At 48.1% G+C, this 19082-nt stretch overlaps 1 protein-coding gene across 2 annotated transcripts; it reads right to left on the bottom strand.

Moving 5' to 3' along the window:
* Window positions 1–285: 285 nt before the first annotated feature.
* abca5 (ATP-binding cassette, sub-family A (ABC1), member 5) lies at window positions 286–18990 on the bottom strand. 2 transcript variants are annotated; one of them, XM_077550627.1, is made up of 38 exons: window positions 18633–18990; window positions 17925–18082; window positions 16830–17016; window positions 16575–16748; window positions 16405–16502; window positions 15904–16130; window positions 15622–15763; window positions 14669–14857; window positions 14285–14432; window positions 14021–14198; window positions 13734–13792; window positions 12717–13003; window positions 12060–12179; window positions 11854–11992; window positions 11692–11782; window positions 11485–11624; window positions 11223–11342; window positions 9883–10096; window positions 9595–9761; window positions 9404–9531; window positions 9072–9209; window positions 8704–8817; window positions 8157–8312; window positions 7645–7758; window positions 7306–7443; window positions 7137–7208; window positions 6754–6845; window positions 6467–6602; window positions 6136–6253; window positions 5649–5740; window positions 4647–4795; window positions 4325–4400; window positions 4148–4242; window positions 3244–3363; window positions 2981–3133; window positions 2552–2631; window positions 2421–2476; window positions 286–1477 (listed from the first exon to the last, which is right to left on the bottom strand). In XM_077550627.1, the coding sequence occupies exons 2-38, from the start codon at window positions 18036–18038 to the stop codon at window positions 1322–1324; spliced, it is 4977 nt and encodes a 1658-aa protein (XP_077406753.1). In that variant the 5' UTR covers window positions 18039–18082; window positions 18633–18990; the 3' UTR covers window positions 286–1321. The 2 variants fall into 2 exon arrangements, with proteins under 2 accessions (XP_077406753.1, XP_077406752.1); XM_077550626.1 differs by having other exon boundaries at window positions 18544–18652.
* Between the last annotated feature and the right edge of the window lie 92 nt (window positions 18991–19082).

Genomic DNA, 19082 nt, shown 5'->3' with positions numbered 1-19082 from the left:
GAGCCCACTTGGCAATGATGTGATGTCATGTCGAGACAAAATGGCCGCTCAAGACACGGACTACATTTGTGTTCCAGTAGAATGAACACTACTTTCCCAAATTTTACAGTTTGATAAGTAGACATTGTCATGAAGAGACGTACTTTTAGGACAATTAAAAAAAAAGTTCTCTTTCTTGGGTGGGTGTAACAAATTTGAGAAGTACATTTGACCAGAATTTGGACATTTCTGTGCATTAGAATGACTTTGGTGAAAGCAATTTGTTCAGAGAATTGAAAGCACATATTCAGATTATTACAAATATTTTATTCATCCATCAGCTGGCAAGCGGTTGCGGGTGCACACAACCTACTGCCTACTGCCACAACCAATGAGACAATTGCAAAAAGTTGATGTTAGAAGAAAAAAAGAGATTCCATTTGAAGCTTCAATCAATTGAAATGTCTTTTTTTGAGGTTAAAAAAGGGGATGTGCCGTACAAGTCAAATTTGGCAAAATCAATTCAATGTAATAAATACATTTGAATTCACCAATTTAAGGGGAAAGAGACACAAATACATAAAGTATTTCCCCCTCGCCCCTCCCAAACACTAAATAATAAACGAGCCATCCGAGGCGTGCGTCCTGGCTAACTTGTGCTACGTGGACGACGTGAGCTGGCGCCTCCCGCTCGGCGTCCGTGTGGCTGTGAAAGCGTCCAGTGTGGTGATCGCGCCACCGACATGGCGTCACGTGTGCTGATTGGATGCTTCCATCTTGGACGGCTCACATTTAAAAAAAAAAAACTAAATAGGCCCCTCTGACGCTGCCCTTTTTCAAACAACGCCCAGAAAGGGGATATTCTTGTGGATTTGTAGGAACATCAACAAAAAAGCTTTCACGCTGCCTCTGGACAACTTGCATTCCCTTTCAAATGGCTCCCTACCAATAGTAAAAGCCCCTTTCACGCTGTCCTGTCACCATATTATTATTCAGCCGCCAGGTTTTTGTCCATAGTGGGCGTTCCCACATGGTTTGTGGGACAGCAACAATCACTCAAGGGTAGTTTTTTGACCGTGTGAAAGGGGCTCAAGAAGTCTTACACACGCTGCTTTGGTGCTTTTCTCCTGGACGGTTTGCAATTCTTTTGAATGAAAAAAACACCTCCTTTCATGCTGTTTGTCGGCAAAAGTGACGCGTTATCGGTGTGAAACGGTAGAGCCGGCATTTTACCTTCTGTCTTTCACCCAAACGTGGAGGGTATGCGTTGACGACACAAATGCTTTGGGGGTCAGCGTGAAAGGGGTGCTAAAGTTGCGAGTCGGTATTTGCGCGTGGGAGGTCACAGCTGTCGCACGACGCTGTCGCCGTAGTTGTCGCTAAGGGAGCGGTCGGCGAGGGATTGGTCGTTTGTCAGACGGCGCCACTGGAAGGTGGTGCTGAGCGAGCCCGCCTCCTCGTCCTCGCTCTGCTGCTCCTTGGCGAACTCCAGGAAGACCTGCGGACGCGTCACAACACACCGTGGGGCGTCACGCTTGGCGGGCGCATCACGTCGGCCGCCGCGTCACTCAAAACGTCCGACGCAAATCCCGAAACAATCGTTCACTCATTCCCGGCTCCCCAAGCAAACACGGTTAGCTTCATGCTAACACATCATGGGATACGATAAATACAAATGAAATAAAAACTATAATAAATAAAATAAATATATAAAATAATAATAACAAAAATACATAAAAAAAAGAAAAACTTTTTTTTCCCTTTTGGATGAAACAAAATGTACTAGTTATTTTAAAATTTAAAAAAAGGAACAAATGCATACATTTAAACACCTAGAAAATGAGCATTAATTAATTAAGCTGAATTTGTAATTGTATTTCAATGAACTGCACAGCCCTAACGGAACACATTATTTTCTATCTCTATGCAGTACTGTAACTGAAAAAAATACTCGAGTGCAAGTACTTTTTAGGAAATAAACTCAACTTATGACCTTGTTGAGAATTTTCTTGATCATAAGTCTGACATTTTCTGTTTTCAGGAGTCAGAAATGATCTTTCGCTATTTGAGACTGACGAGGCCGACGTTAACTCTTTGACTGCCAGACGTTTTCAGAAAAGGGATGCCGTGGGTGCCAGCCGATTTAAGCATTTTTGACTGATCTTTCAAGGTCCGCAGAAAATGTTGTGTTTGGACTATGGAAACACACATACTACCAAATGAAAGTTTGGACTCTCATCTTTCATCAGAAAAAAAAGTTTGTTTCTACCTTATTCCGTTTTTCAGTAATCAACAATAGAAAATGGTTCGTTTCACCTCTGTTTTGAAAAAAAAAAACGTCTTTTAACGTCTTTGGCACTCCTCCATAGGATTTTACTAAACGTTATTTAACGTTTTTGGCAGTCAAAGAGTTAATGTAGTGCGTGCGGGCGGCGTCTCACCTGCTCCAGCGTGGACTGCGAGAAGTTGTACTCCTCAATCTTGAACGTTTGCTTGACTGCACAAACAAACACGACATCACATTCAGTTGATGACATCACAACATTTGGCGCATTGCGTGCGCGTGACTGACCGCGCTCCAGCTGCGAGAAGGCGGCGGCCAGAGAGCGGACGTCCTCCGTGGGGATTTTGTACGCCATCAGCGTAGTAAAGCTGCCGTAACAAACAAGCGTGCAAGCGTCAAAAGTCGTAGCTTGTCTTCTCGAACACAAATTGGAGTCGGGTCGCTGCCGGCTGCTCTGGATTCAACATTTCAACTCGAACTACAACCATTCATACTACTAGGGAGGCTTTTTTCTTCTTCTTCTTTGCTTTTTTGCACATGCACAAGCAAAGAAGTATTTCAATCCATTTCAAGGTGCTTGCGAGGTTCGAACGTCCTCGCCGCTCCAAAACGTTGACTCCATGTTGGCATTTCCACATGCGCAAACTCAACGTGCGGGCGCGTGCGGGCGCGTGCGGGCGCGTGCGGGCGCGTGCGGGCGCGTGCCGCCACCCTCACCTCTCCTGTCTGGAGGCGTGCGGGAAGATGGCGAGGATCTCCTTGTGCAGCAGCGCCACCTGCTGGAGCCCCGTCAGGTCTTCCCCGAGTTTCATCTCCAGGCCGTAGCCTCGGCCGTACTTGGCCTTCAGATGCTGGATGGAGCCCAGACACCTGCGGGACCAAGACCGAGACGGCGCGTCAAACGCTGCGGGCTGGGATGGCCCGGCGGGGCCCGGCGGGGCCCGGCGGGGCCCGACGGGGCGAGACGGGACCAGACGCGCCTGAGCCGGCCCGACGTCAGGATTGCCACGCGGTCGCACACGGCCTCCGCCTCCTCCATGTAGTGCGTGGTCAGCACGGCGCCGCGCTGACGCTCCCTCATGGCGGCGCGGATGGCCCTCCTGGAAAGAAAGAAAATTAATTCAATAGCAGAGTTTTGTTCTGACGGCCAATTTCACATTAATCCTAAAGAAAATGGATTTGATTTGGTTGATCACATCAATTGTTTTTGTTTATAGTATGACCTATTTTGATTTTATTAACCAAATTGTTAATCATAATCATAAATAATTAACATTCAAATTAATTCCTTTAATTGTAAGAAATGATTCAAACCTTTTAAATTAATCTGAGTCAATATTGTAACTAATCATACAAAAAATTTGCTTTGCATACATAGTTTAACATTTTTTATTGTAAAAATATAAAAATGAGGGAAAAAAAAGTTTTTTATAAGAAACATTTTATAAATGTGAATGAATGCAAATTAATTAATATTAATTAATAAAGACATTTAACACTTATGGATTATATTAAATAGTTTACATGTAAATATGTAATTGTTTAGTTCTAATTAATTACAAACCGAACAGTACAATTTGAAAAATGGAAAAGAATTACAAAAAAAAGTGTAAAACTATTTGAAAAAATAAATAGGGAACATGTAAAAAACGGAATTTACCAGATAACTGGTTAATTACTAGAAATGAATTATAAATAAATAAAGAATAATAATAATAATAATAATATGTTTTTTCCCATTACATTTTTTTTATTACTGGTTAATGAATTCTAATGCAAATAATTGCAAAGAAAAATCGATATAAAAATGTCAGAGAACATGAAGAATGTAATTTGTGTGTATTTGATGAAGGAATAAAAATGTGTGTAAAATGCAAATCGGACCAGACGCGCTGTTTGGACTTGGGGTCCATCCCGGACGACGGCTCGTCCAGCAGGATGGTCTCCGGGTTCCCGATCATGCTCAATGCGAAGCACAGCTGCCGAGAGGACCAAAAGGTCAGGACGCGTCCGTCCGTCCGTCTCGTGTCAAAATCAGCCAAATTTTGTCCATCCACTCACTTTCCTCTTCAGTCCGGCGCTCAACGTCCGGGCCTGCTCGTGCACGTGCTCCTTCAGCTCCAGAGCGTTCACCACCCTGCGGCAAAAACACAAGAAAACAGTCCGCACTTCGCCGCCATCTTGGACTCAAAAGATTGCAATTTGTCGTCATCCGTGAGCGTTGAGGATCGCGCGTGACAAATGTCATCAACGCGGTCGGTCGCTTTGGATCGCCATCCATTTGCAAACGGCACAATCGTCCCAAAATGCACATTTTCAAATCTGAAGAGACGAGATTTGCCGAGTCCAAGTCCGAAGTGGGAAAAGTGCGGTCGGGACCCACCGCTGGATGATGCCGGGGACGTCGCGCCCGCGCAGCCCCTTGACGGCGGCGTACACCTCCAGGTGCTCGCGCAGCGTGATCCGGGGCCACAGAGGGTTGACCTGCGGGCAGTAGCCCACCTGCTCCACGCCCAGCTCGCCCGTCAGCACCTGAACACAACGCACGCCGCTCGTGACATCGCAAACAACGTCGCCGGGTGATCACATTTCATCTTTTCCACATTGAAGGCTTTCAAGCTTTTCAATTGAAGCCGTCTAACATTTCAAGGACTTTTGCTCGTGTGACATTTGAATTTTCATTTTATTCTCAATTGTGAAAGATTTTTAAAAAATGCGTGCTAAAAAAGATGAAGAAATTTACAATTAAATGCACAAAAGTCTTAGATACACTTTCAGATATTCCATTTGAATTTTCAACACTGAATTTTTTCAACATCCCACTTCAAAATATTTAAAATTTGAAAAAAAAATCCTGTAGAAAAAAATACATATCAGAAAAATTTGAATGTGAAAAAAATGAAGTCCATTTAATTCAAACTCAGACGTCACAGATTTGAGAAATTCAAATTGAATATTCAACACTGAAATTTCTTACAATCTGAATGATGAATGTATTTTTTTTTATTTAACATTTCAAAAAATTCAGGGCAAAAAAGAAAAGAAAAACCACATTAAGCTGAAACTCAGATGGCACATCTTCATAGGATATGACTTTTTTTTTTGTACCTTCACAATTCAGTGTTAAAAAAACACGCACGCACGCACACACGCATGCACACACGGACGCACGCACGCACGCACGCACGCACGCACGCACGCACGGACGCACGCACACACACTCGCACGCACACACGGACGCACGCACGCACACTCGCACGCACACACGGACGCACGCACGCACACACGCACGCACGCACGCACGGACGCACGCACACACACTCGCACGCACACACGGACGCACGCACGCACGCACGCACGCACACACACGCACGCACACACGCACCTGTCCCGCCGTGGGCTCCGTCTCCCCACACAGCATGTGCATGATGGTGCTTTTGCCGGATCCGTTTGGGCCCAGCAGGCCCAGAACTTCGCCTGGACAAGGACACGAGCAAGAGCGACGTGACGACGACGACGACGACGTGACGACGATTTGCATCGTCGAGACGGTCAGCTTGAAATCTTGTCACAATTACACTTTCAAAAAGAAACGAAACCTTTCAACCAACAGATGCTCTGAATGGACTCTTGGTCATTCTTTTGTCATTTTCTCCTTGCGTTCAGACCGAAGCGATACAAATTGGGTTTTTGCCGATATGTTGACGTGAGCTGCATTGATTGCTTTTGACCAAAGTATTGCTTATGCTGCCTTCGACAGGCAATTGCGAACCCTTTGGCAAGGCGTCACATTTGTTTGACTTGGGAGCATGAATTTCCTTTTCTGTTGCTGACACGAATGCGAATCATTCGGACTTTTCTCTGCAACCGACCTTTGCGAAGGCAGAAGGAGACGTTCTTGGCGGCCACTTTTCCGCTCTTGTTGAGAGCCGAACCCTCCCTGCCACTTTTGTACTTCTTCCTCAGGTTGCTGGCAACCAGCAGCGGCTTCTGCGGGGAACACAAAATTCGATTGGGGCTCAAGCGGCACATTTGGCAGCAGGAAGTTCCATTTGAAAATGGGCTGATTATTGTCAATTGTTGTTTTGACACTTGAAGGTAAATGAAAAAAAAGAAGAAGCACAAAGTAAAAAATCTCAAAAGCAAGGAAAACAAAATGGAGTGATTTGGTGGAAGATTTTGCCATTGCGATGGTTTGTTGACCTCGTCGCAGGACTGGCAGCCGAGAGCCTCCTTGACCTTTGCCTTCTCCGTCTGAACGTCCTCATCCTCGTCCTGGTCCTGGTCCGGGCCCTGGTCCGGGTTGCGCTCCACTTTGGGCCTCCTGACCGGTGACAACCTAACGCGGCGGACACCAAAGTTGACTTCCAAAACGTGTTCCAAATGTCGTTCCGTTACGCGCGTGAGGTCGACTGACTGAAGTTGAAATGTGGCGCACGCCAACAAAGACAACAAAAGCAGGACATCTTTGCCAAAGTGGCGCCGCTGACCTGCACAAGCCATCCGTCCTGACGATCCTGCCGCCGTGACGGCGCTCCAGCCAGCGCAGCGCAAACATCAGCAGCGGGCATTGCAGGTACGGCTGAACGCACGCAAACAAACAAAACCGCAGCCTCGGCGTCATTTACACTTTCAGCAAAAACGCAAAAATGACAAACCCAGAACTTTTTGTCCCGTTAACGACGCCTCCACATAGAAATGTCACAAGAATAAACCTCGGTAATGAGCAAATCATTTCTAATTCGAAGGAACCCTCCGACATGTCACACACGCGCACGGGTTTCTTTTTTCTTTGGAATGCGGCCCTCAAGCGCCGCTTTGGATGATGATGATGATGACGATGAAGATTTCAGTAGCGGATTTGTTGACTTACAGCAAAAACCGAGACGAGCAGACTGTTCCTCACGGAATCCTGGTCGTACTTGTCAGCCGGCAGGAAGTCGGCCTGGACAGCAAAACAAAGAAAAACAATCGGCTAAAAAAATCAAGCGCGCTGTTGCTTATACGTACTCGAACCGTCGCTGGCGTACGGCTGCGGGTACCTTGATGATGCAGTTGAGGCAGCCCATGAGCGGGTAGAGCGGGTTGAAGACGCACAGGATGTTGTGCAGCCACTGCGACAACGTCTGGTTGTTGCTCACCAGAGGAAGGTGAACCAGCGAGGCCGACACCACGCACACCTGCCGCGTCGGTGCCAAGGACGTCAATGAGCAGACATGACGTGGCGGGGAAATAAAACATTGGGCCCTCCCCCGTCCTCATTTTCTTACATTAAAAAGAATTTCAAAACAAAAAGTACATTGGTGAAAGACTTTGATGAACTACAGCAAGTGGTCCGGACCCTGAGGAGCAAAGCACCCCGGCCGGCAGGCGTTGCTCACCATCATGCACATGACGGAAAAGAAGTCTCTGTTGCTTTGGACTCGAGAGAAGGCGAAAGAGCAGACGTACGTGAAGAGGATGACGGCCGGAGCGAAGCCGAGGGTGCAGCCCACCTGAGAGCGCGACAGAGACGCACGCAGAGGTCACCACGGGGTCAACACTTCGTCTTCATTCTTAAGACCATTTACAAACATTCATATTACAGACGTGTTTGTGTTAGGAATGAGTTCTCAGTAACTCAGGATGATAAAAAAAATAGAAAAAAGCAGATTTTGCTTGAATTTGCAATTGTGTTATTTTTTTTATGGCTCGGATTCGGGTGTCAGAATTCAATAAGGGGCGAGGCTTAAAGCAAGGCACGCTTCACCTCGTAGTGCGTTTGGAGAAAGTGCTTGCGAGAGCGTCGTCAATATTATCATCAGATCAGAAAACAAAAGTGAGAAAGCGGCACGATTGTGCTGCGTAAAGCGGCGGCGGCGGCGGCGGCACGGACGGCGGCGGCGGCACGGACCACGGCGCCGAGGTGGCTGGCAGGCTGGAAGGAGAAGAGGACGACGCTCAAGCACAGGACCGCCAGGTAGCACAAGGACACGTCCACCAGCGCGCGGCCGCACCAGTACGCCGACGGGAGCAGGCCCGACACGCGCAGGGTCGAGCGGCACTTCAGCTGGGGGGACACGCACACACGTCAGGACGCGCGCGCACGTCAGACCGCCGCACTTCATTAAGTCAGGCATAAAATAGAAGAATGCAAGATAGACAGACATACATGGATGATCATGATATATTTTTTATGACTTAATGTTGTTCCGATCACAGCTTTACATTTGTTTTTAAAACGCACACACCGGCCGGCTCATTTGAAAAATACATAAAAAAAAGGAATAACCCAAAACTTTTTTTTTTTAACAAAAAATGATTGAGAAGCACCGGAGCAACCAATTATTTACACAAATCAAATCTTCATCAAAGTAATGAGATGCAGGAGAATTTTGGAGGCGTTTTGACGCAGCAAACACTCCACGGCTGCCGCTGGCTAAACTCGGGTCCACGCTTACCTCGCGGTCTCGCAGGTGCTCCATGGCAAAGTAGGCGGGCATGCCGGCCGCCAGCATCCCCAGCAGGACCGACTCGATGAAGCCCAGCATGTACGCCGTAGCGTACGGGACTTTCTGAGGGACGGACGCAAACAAGACAAGAACGTCCAAAGGGATGTTTGCCAAGTGGCCGCCAATGAGCCGGACCACGAGGCACTCTACTACTTGGAGATATTTTCATCAAGGCGGCTGAAATGAAATGTCCTCAAGTAGCATCGTGCAACTTTTCTCTTTTCCCACCAATCCAATAAGTCTCCCTGTACTTGATTTTGAAGAAGAAAAAAAACAGCTAATTGAGGACAAAGACCCCAACATGCAAAAGTACTCACATAGTTGAAGGGTTTGGTCCAAGTTTGGATGCGTGCGCTGCTGTTGCGACCTCTGAGCAGAGCGTTGCTGAGGATGTTGACGGTCATGGGCAAGGAGTGGACCGTGGTGCTGTTGAAGGCCAACTTGAACCTGAAGCCCTGCAGCACAACAGCACGCAAGTCAGGCCACGCGAGCGCACCACATTTTGGGGAAAGCGGGAATTTATGGAAGGAGGGAAAATTGTAGCCCTGAAGCAGAACATGTTGAAATTGGAATGGTGAGAATGGGTCCAAAAATGTGGAGGAAGTAGCAGGACCAAAAAGTGCGAGAAATAACAATGTCCTCTGGTGACCTTGCTGGATCCCGTCACGTTGATGGCGGCGCTGTGCGGCGCCGCCGCCATGTAGTCGCTGACCTTCCTCACTTCCACCGCGACGTCCTGCGCTTCCAGGTTGCGGATCAAGTCCGAAATATCCGTCCCTGGCACAACGGCAAACGTGGGGCCAAAATATCCAGCGGCCGCAAATATTCGCCGGCGCTCACCTGTGGAGTTGCAAACCAGCAGCCGGCTGGCGTATCTGCGGGGGGGCTGGTCTCTGCCCAGGAGGTAGACGGGCTGGAACCGGCGAATGGGCGCGTGCGTCAGGATGCTCCCGACCGACAGCGACAGCACCAGCATGGCCGCGACAAACACCAGCACCAAACACAGACTGCCGGACAACCGGCATGCCCTCCTTAGCACAGCGCTCGGAATGAATACCGCCGCCATCGATGTAGTAGTAGTGAGAAGAAATGCTAGCATAGACGCGCGCGTCTTGCTAGCGGACTCACATGTAAACGAAGGCCTTCCTCTCCCGGCACAAGTTGAGCACGTGAAGACGCGCCACCGAACTCAACTGCTGGCGCCACAAGGCTCCGCCCCTCGCCAATTCCGATTTGTCCCAAAACATCAGCAGCCGCCGGTCCGTCTCGTCGCCGTCGTCGCTGCCCGCCGACGCCGCTGCTGCGCCGTCACGCTCCACCTCGCGGTTGAAAACGCTGAAATCTTTTGCCAGCCAGGCGACAGGACAACAACAGTTTTGGAAGCTAATCGGACAGTCCCGATGCATTTGGTCTACGGATGCTGCATTAGGAAGAAAATATCAACTCATTCACTCTCAGCCATTTTCACTGAAGCAACCCCCTTCACTCCCGGCTGTTGGACTGAATTTGGACGGATTTTGCAATGCCCAAAGAAGACTCTGTTCTACTGATATAAAAACATGGAAGCTACCAAAAGAAAGATGAGAGTCTCTTCTTTCATCAAGAAATAAAAGTAGATTTATATCTGTTTCCGTTTGACAGCAATTAGCATTAGAATATAGCTAAGTTTCATCTATATTCACAAATCTGTTTAAAACTGTGTGTGTGTGGGGGGGGGGGGGGGGTCTTTTTGCAACATGGCTCTGGTTGATCTCTTATACTCTGCTGGCACCCGCTGGCCATTTATGCAATAAAGCATAAAAAAACACATGATGTATAAATACGTCTTTGGGAGCATGGTCATATTTAAAATATTTGGGAGCAAATGAGTTAATCACCATTAATTTGGTAATAATTAGAATCATGATTAAGACAATCAATGGTTTTTTGGTACAAAACAAATAAATACATTTCTTTGAAATACAATAAATATGTTAAGTATAAGTTCATTTTTCCCCAAACAAGATTTATTAGTTATAAAAAAAAAAAAAAAAGTTAAAATATATACATTTAAACAACTCAAAATGAGTATTAATAATCTTTTATATGTGTTTCTGATTGCGGTGATTTTGTAATTGTGGAGTTTAATAATTGAAATTGTAAATGAATTGTGATGAAGTGAACAGCCCTAATATGCTCCACGACCAAAAGATTCCCACCATCCAATTTCATGTGATCATTGATTAATTTCCACACCTGAAAATGTTCAATCTGTGCGTGTGTCCCGTTTTGGGACCACTGTTTTGAAGTCCATCCTAAGAGGGGAAAACCCCAGAAAAAAATGAAAAAGAAAAAAATACTTGTTTTGGAGAATGTGATGCTCATTAGCTTTTTCTTTTTTTATGAAGGATGGAAAAGAAAATGGATTCAAATCAGCCATTTTGTTTTTTGGGCTGTGGCGGATGTTGCGGCTTTGACGGCGCGCTCACCCGCTTGGTCCACTTCGGCGTCCTCCTCCAGACGCAGGAAGACGTCCTCCAGCGTCGTCATGGAAACGCCGTAGTTGACCAGGCCCAGGTCGGTTCGAGAGTCCAGCTCCGAGAACAAACCTGCCCAAACAAACACGTGGAAAAACATCAAGTGGCAGGCCCTAGACCTGTCAAATAGGAAAGTAGCACCATCTTGTGGCAACAAAATCAACACCGGAGGCTGGAACAGAGGAACGGCATTTCCGTTCATTTTTGTTCGTACCCGCAAAGGCGTGCATGCTCTCGAAAGGCAGCGTGAAGTTTAGCTCCGCCTCCTGCCGGCGAGTCAGCCTGGCTTTGGGCAGGTGCTGCTGGACCAGCGAGGAAATCTGCTCGGCATCGCAGCGCTCGCTGATGGACATCCTGCCGGGAGGGGGCGAGCGGCTTGACACGGCGTACGGCGAGTGGGAGGCGACAAAGCGCAAAGTACCTGAGGTGATATCCCACGCCGCACTTGGTCTTCAGGTACAAGGACGAGCCCACGCATTTCAGACGGCCCTGCGAGATCACCGCTTTGCGATCTGCACACACGCGGTTTGAAACGCTCAGTTCTCAGTGCGCGGCGTGCGTGCGTGCGTGCGTGCGTGCGCACCGGCGAGGATGTCGGCCTCGTCCATGTAGTGCGTGCTGAGGACGAGCGCTCGGCCGGCCCTGCGACTCTTCAGGAGGGACCACACCTGATGCCGGGAGCACGGGTCCATGCCGGCCGTGGGTTCGTCCAGCAGCAGGATCTGAAAAAGGCGCGCAGGCGTCACCTCCACGCAACAACGCGCGTGTGGCGCCGGCACGCCGCCGTACCTTGGGGTCCCCCAGGATGGCGATGCCCACCGACAGCTTCCTCTTCTGGCCTCCACTCAGATTCTTGGCCTGAGCCGTCATGATCTTCTCCAAGTCCAGATCCTGCAGCACTTTGGACACCTTTCCCAGGATGGACAACAACAAACACGTTCACGAGCCATCGACCCTCGGGAGGAAAATGTACCATTTTTGCCTTTTATTCAAATTCATATCAAATATAAAGAATATGGAAAAAAAAAATCACTGAGTGAGCTGAAATTGCACCCAATTGTCCAAAACATGTTGAGGTTCAAAATGGCGCTGTCCATGTCCATATGTGCGAAACAAAGTGAGTAAAAATTTGATTATGAATCATCATTTTTCATGTTTTTTGATGCACTGTACACCTGTTGTGTTATAGTGCATTTCCCGCAATTTACCACTGAACATTTAAAAAATAGATATATTCAGAAATAACTTGATATCACACTTGCAACAGTGAGCCAAACTTTGGCTCATTTTTGCGTATGTGTCGTAAAAAAAATTCCACGCTACGAGAGTTTTAAGAGCGGGTAGGAGGTTGTAACCGAGCACTTCTCCGTCTGTTCTCCTCGCGAGTAAAAAGAATGAAAATGTTGTAGGTTGGCTGCAGCTGGCAAACAAAGGCGTCGCCATTACCTCAGCGTCCACGTTGGCCGGCGGGATCCCTTTAATGGCGGCGAAGATCCTGAGGTGCTCGTCCACGGTGAGGACGTCAAAGAGGATGTTGAACTGCGGGCACACGCCCACCAGCCGCCTCATCTCAGGCCCGTCGGCGATCTCGCTCACCGGCGAGCCGTAAATGGCCGCCCAGCCGGCGCTGGGCGGGCAGATGCCGCACAGGATGTTCATCAGGGTCGACTTCCCCGAGCCGCTGTGGCCCAGCAGGGCCGTGATCTGGCCCTCGTAAATGTCCAAGGTCAGACCTGCGCACGGGAAGCTCACAATTTCACATCACAACTATTGGGACGTTATGTTTTGTCATTTCTGGAATTCCTGCTATCTTGCGGCTCTAATTGACAAAATTGGAAAAAAAAAATGCAAACGGTAAAATGGCCGCCCCCTGGATTCTGCTTCTTAACTCATTCACTGGCAGCCATTTTGACTGAAGCAACCCCCTTCGCTCCCGGCGGTTTGACATAATCACATAATAAAATATTGTGTTTGATTGCTATCAAAACCTACCAAGAGAAAGATGAGAGTCTCTTCTTTCATCAGGAAAAAAAAGTATATTAATATCGGTTTCCGTTTTGCAGCATTAGCATATAGAATAAAGTTTCATCATTATTCACAAATCCATTTAGAAATGGGAGTAAAAGAGCTTTTTTTTTCAACATGGCCCTGGTTGATCTCTTTTGCATTGCTGCCACCTGCTGGCCGTTTGTGTAATAACTACCATTTCTTCAACCGTTCTTTGCCGTTGAGAGGCTGCATCAAAGCCTTTTGTATGCTCTAGCGTGCAAAAAACAAACGTAGAAATACGTCTTTGGGACACTTAAAACATTGAAACTAGAACGTATTTATACGTTTCGGGGAGCAAATGAGTTCATTGATATTCCACCAACGTAATATTGATCGTTTTGAGACGAGCGGCCCCGCGTACAACATTGAAAATGTGGGATTTGACTTTTGATGCGTTGTGAAAGTGAAGCGCACCTCGGAGTGCCTCAACGTTGTTGTCCTTGTCATGGTACACTTTGCTGATGTTGGTGATGCTGCCAGAGAGCAACACACACACAGACACACACAGACACACACACACACACGGAAAGAAAAGTCAACACTTGCTTTGATTCATGTTGTGTTTCGCTTCCACTGAAAGAAATGTGATGTAAAAACAAACCCAAAATGTAAACGTGGCTAAAGAAGTGATGCAAGCAACCAAACGTCAGAAAAGCGCTTGGGCCTCCCGCCACTCGCCTCCAGGACGGCCGCGGACTTACCGGATGGCCTCCCTGCCCCGGAACTCGGGCGAGACGGGTTCTTCCGACCGGCTTCCGCCGGGAGCGCCGTTTGCCTCGGCGTCGTACAGCGAGCTCACTTCCACGTAGCGCTTGCTGCGCTTGGACCAATAGGACGGCTTGAGGAAGTACAGCAAGGACCGCCTCATCCCAAACTGGCCTGCGGCACCATCCGAAAAATGGGGGGGACGGCAGCCATGCAGCGTTTTAGTCTTGCGAGTTTGATCCCGAAAGGCGAGCGCTCACCTGGCAGAACCTGGTCCAAGTAGACGGCCAGCAGCAGGTACAGGATGCAGTCCAAAACCAGCATGAGCAGCGGCGCGGACAGCGGATGAGGCCCGCTGGACAGCGAGGAGAAGACGGCGCCCTCCCCTTGAGCCTCCAAGTACACCACCTGACACCACATCACGACAATCACACAAACGTGCGCGGCGACTCGGGTCGGCACCAAAGCGACAATAGGTCGCATGATTGAAAATGGCCACGGCATCTAAAGCAGCGCAAGGTTGGATTCCACTTGTGCAGCTCTGGCGCCCCCTGGTGGTTAGTTTAGTAGTGCATGTTCCTATGAATTGGAAGGTTTGGGCCGCTGCGGCAGTGATCGCGCCCATAAATATTGTGCGGCGTCACCTGCGCGATGCCGATGGAGAAGGCGGCGGGGGAGAGCAGGCAGAGGATCCAGACCAGCGGCTGCGGGAAATCCTCCATCAGGATGGTGAAGAGCGACAGGCAGCCGAAGACCACCGTCAGCATGGAGCCCACCGTGCTGGCAAACTTGGGCTTCTTGAATAACGGCGTCACCAGGAAGGAGTAGAAGATCTGCACGCACGCACGCAAACCTTCACGTGGGTCCATGAAGACCACAATGGACAGCGACCTGAAACGTGTCTTTGAGGAGAATTTGCCAAAGATTGCCGTGGTTGACATCGAGAGCATCTTGCGGCCTTTTGATCCATTTGGACAAAAATAGTGCTGCGCCACTATTTGGTGCCAAGGAATGATAAGTCACGCGAGTCGAGGAAGTTCTTTTAGATCAGGGCTCAGCCAGCAGAACAAGAAATCGGTCTGGAGACGCAAAATGTTGCGAGATTGCGTTTGGGTGGCGAGATCATTCGAGCTGCAACACAAAATATGCAACATCCGATACGTGCACGTTCATTTTCTTCTGCCTTTCCGCTTCTGGATTTTTTTTTTTTTTAATATACTTTTGTTTGGACCACCTTTCTGTCCAATTGCTGACATTTTATGCACATGTTCTGGTCTCTTCTTGCTTTTTGGGACATGTGATGGTTACTTTTGGAACATTTTCTTCTTTTCACGGATCTTTACTGCATGTGCTCATTTGATGGCTTTCTTCTTCCTTTGTGGACATTTTTAGATATTTTTTAAACAACTTTTTTACTTATGAAATTTGGACTCTCACCTTTTTTAATCAATCATTTTTTAATCAAAATTGTGAATTCATTCAAAGAATAATCTATCTAAAAATATTAATATATAAGTTGCTGCCATCTTTAGGCCATAAACAAACTTTGTTGAAGTGATTTGAGTTGAGAAGTTAGATTTGGAAAAGCGCCACTCACAGAGGAGATCCCGTAGAGGAAGATGAGGAAGAAGATGAGCAGGAAGTTGCTGTTGGGGAAGAGCGCCGTGCACGTGGCGATGACGGCCATCAGGACGGACATGGCGCTCACCAGGACGGCGTACAGAAGGCCCCACGACATCCTGCCGGCGGGCCAACAGGCTTGAAACGGCGCCGGCGAGCCAACAGGCTTGAAACGGCGCCGGCGAGCCAACAGGCTTGAAACGGCGCCGGCGAGCCAACAGGCTTGAAACGGCGCCGGCGAGCGGTCGCCGCGGCTTACCAGAAGGCGGAGTCGTAGAGCCCCATCATGGTCATGGTGTCCTTGATGCGCCGCTCCTTCTCGGCCGCCACGTTGATGATGAGGAAGGAGACGAAGGGCGTGAAGGCCAGCACCAGGTAGACGGAGATGAGGGCGTGCGGGAACTTGTGCTCCTCCACCGCGCCGGGCTGACCCATCATCACCACCTTCACGTCCAGCTCGCTCCACGCCGGACGTTTGGTCTGCAGCTGCACGCAAACGTCAAAGTCGCAACGCCGGCAAAACGCCCCGCCTCCTTGGCCGACCACAAACTAACCATCACGTCAATTAGACATTATTCCCTTGCTTAACGATTAAACATTATGACCCCCGCGGGGTGGAAGTCAAGTTGACCTTAATCACGGGATTGGGACGGCACAGGATCAAAACAGGAGCAGACGAGCGGGATGAAATCAATATCCGTAACGTGGACAGATTGGGAGTCAAGACAGTACGGCTTTGTTTTTGCCAAGCGCGTCTCACCTGGATGATGGCGGCATCAATCAGCAACTGGAGGCGGACAAATCCCGAGTGCCAGTAGTTTGCCGCTCGGCAGTTGCCGTCGCTGCCCACGCAGTCGCCTGCGGACCAAAAAGACGGGTGAATGGCGAGGGAGGGTTCGGTGGGGACCCGAACGCCATCCCGGACGTTACCGACGGCCTCGGTGAAGTCGCTGGGCAGCGGCAGCTGGCTGTAGGGGAAGCGGATGCTGTAGGCGGTGGCGGCGGCGTCGGCGAACACCACGCCCACCAAGGTGGACGTCTCGTGCGCGCTGGCGTTCTCCAGCTCCTCCTCGCTGCTGAACATCTCCAAACCGTCCGGGAGGTCTGCCGGCGACACGCAAAACATCAACGCGCCCCTCACTGAGCGCGTGTGCGCCTTGCCGTCGACACGCGTGCGCGTCTTACGCATCTCCCGCGCCACCTCGTCCATGATGCGGCTGGTGAGGTTGGTGACGGGCGTGTAGCCGAGGCTGTTGAGAGCGTTGAAGTACGAATCCAGCTCCACGGTGGGCACGCCGGGGTAGGAGACGTGCGGATTTTGAATGCTGATGACGATGAGCAGAGCCAGCAGCAGCAGCGGCAGGATCACTTCCTGCAATGACAATGACATCGATAACCAATATTTCATGCTGATATTCATTTTCAGTCAAAAAGAAAATATTAGCGTCAACATTTTACATGAGCATGTGTTATGCTAAGTTAAAAACTAAGCAAGGAAATAGTTTTCTACTGGAGATCATGTTTTCCAAAATGTCAACAAATGTTATTTTTAAAAATAAAAGTGTTGGGAGTTCCCAGTGTATCAGCATATTTTTTGTATAAAGTGGAAATTTTAATAAATCCATAAATGAAAAGTTTCCAGTATCTCACCGAGCGACAAATGCATGCAAATGCAAATTTGGGGTTTCCCGTCAGGGTTCGGAAAAGGTTTCAAAAGATCTTCGCAGACAGGAAAAATGGTCTGAATATGTTCAAAATGGTTTTGCGAAAAGTACAAAGTGTCTGCGAACATCTTACAAATCCTGAAAGCCCTCAATTTTGCTACGTTCGCAAGCATTCACCGCTCAGCGAGATACCAGCTTTATCGGCCTTCAGATTCGTAAAAAGGCCCGGCCGATAATTGGCCTGTCCCTAGTTATTAATATATTTATTATTATTTTTAACCACTGATTTTGACCGATTCAAATCACTCAAACTTGATCCTGTGCAGCTTATTTCTACTTCACCCCACTCTCCAAACAAAAAAGATTGTTTTCATTTTTAAACTCTGCTCACTTGAAATGTGACCGTTTTAAGACTTTCCCTTTCATTGAGAACAAAGGCTCGAATAGTTCTGCAAGCCCAACTCGCCTTTACAAGCCCGCGTGGCTTCTGCACTTCAATTCCCTTCAAAAGAACTCACAGGCGTGAAGTCAACATGGTTTTGTACAGTTACGCAAGCGGGTCACAATGACCTCTCTTCTGCCGTGGCTTCAATGTTGCAGGTGAAAAGAAAAACACCTGCAAGCTCTGCTGTTTGGTCCTCCACTTGATGAGCACGTTTTTGTACAGGAGACTTCGGGTTTGCTGCCACACTGCAGCATCTCTGCTCCTCCCGGCATGCTTAGCGTGCATGACGACGTCCGCGCCACAACTCGTCTGCCAACTGCCGGCCTCACCTGGAACGCACGCAAAAGCACACAAGACGCACGTCCATCCCCATGCGAACGTACACAAATGCATAAACACACGCACAGAAAGACCAAGAGAAGAATGGGAGTTAATTCCTTTGATGTTTTCACCCAGCAGGAAGCAAACACGCACTGCTTTTTGATCACTAGTACTTCTTTTAAAATGAGATAAAGCAAGCACCAAGCCTGGTTTCACTCGAACTATATAGTATTCGTCCAATTATAGCAGGCTAAACAAACGTAGGCCCGCCAAGCGGCTACTGTGCAAACTGCCCTCTTGGCGTTAACAGCAGATTCATTTCTGTAGTAGTAGTAATAATAATAAGAAGAATAATGTCATCAATGTTTCTTTTGCTACCACTGAGCTAAAACAATCAAGCTAGCAAACGTGATACACAATTGAAATCTTCACGGCAAAAGAAAAAAAGGAATACATTTGACCTACTCACGTAGCACATCAAGATTATTAAGACATTTATAGCCTTTGCGAGGGGATCTTTGTTTTTTTTATTTGTCTCACATAGCGTTCGTCACTCACTTCCTGTTGTCAAAGTGCACGTCCCAAAAATGCGACGTCAACCAATCAGAGCTGCTCTTGGTATGATTGACACAGGCTGCCGCCAATCGTCTCAAGCAACGTCCGAAACGCGAACAAAAATCATCCAGTGTTTTGCTTAAACCCTCACAGGGTCGTCGATGTATTCCTAGTTGAATCCAAAACGTTTTTATTTTCTAATTCCCACGACATCAACCAAGCAGAGCTGTTTTGTATGATTGACAAAGGCGTGCGACAATCGCCTCAAGTTTTGACGTCATAAACGTGACATAGAAACAAAACAAAAAAAGACGCAAATTAACAAGCCGTAGTGACATAGAATAAAAAGTCCTTAAACCTCACACAGTCATAAATGCGCTGCAAATTTGTTGAAACCGGCCTTATTTCCTTTTGTTGCATTGACCAATCACAGCTGCCCGTTCTTGGCATGAT

Source organism: Vanacampus margaritifer, chromosome 18 (assembly GCF_051991255.1).
Source record: "Vanacampus margaritifer isolate UIUO_Vmar chromosome 18, RoL_Vmar_1.0, whole genome shotgun sequence".
Taxonomy (NCBI): domain Eukaryota; kingdom Metazoa; phylum Chordata; class Actinopteri; order Syngnathiformes; family Syngnathidae; genus Vanacampus; species Vanacampus margaritifer.
This window is presented reverse-complemented; position numbering and strand designations above follow the sequence as displayed.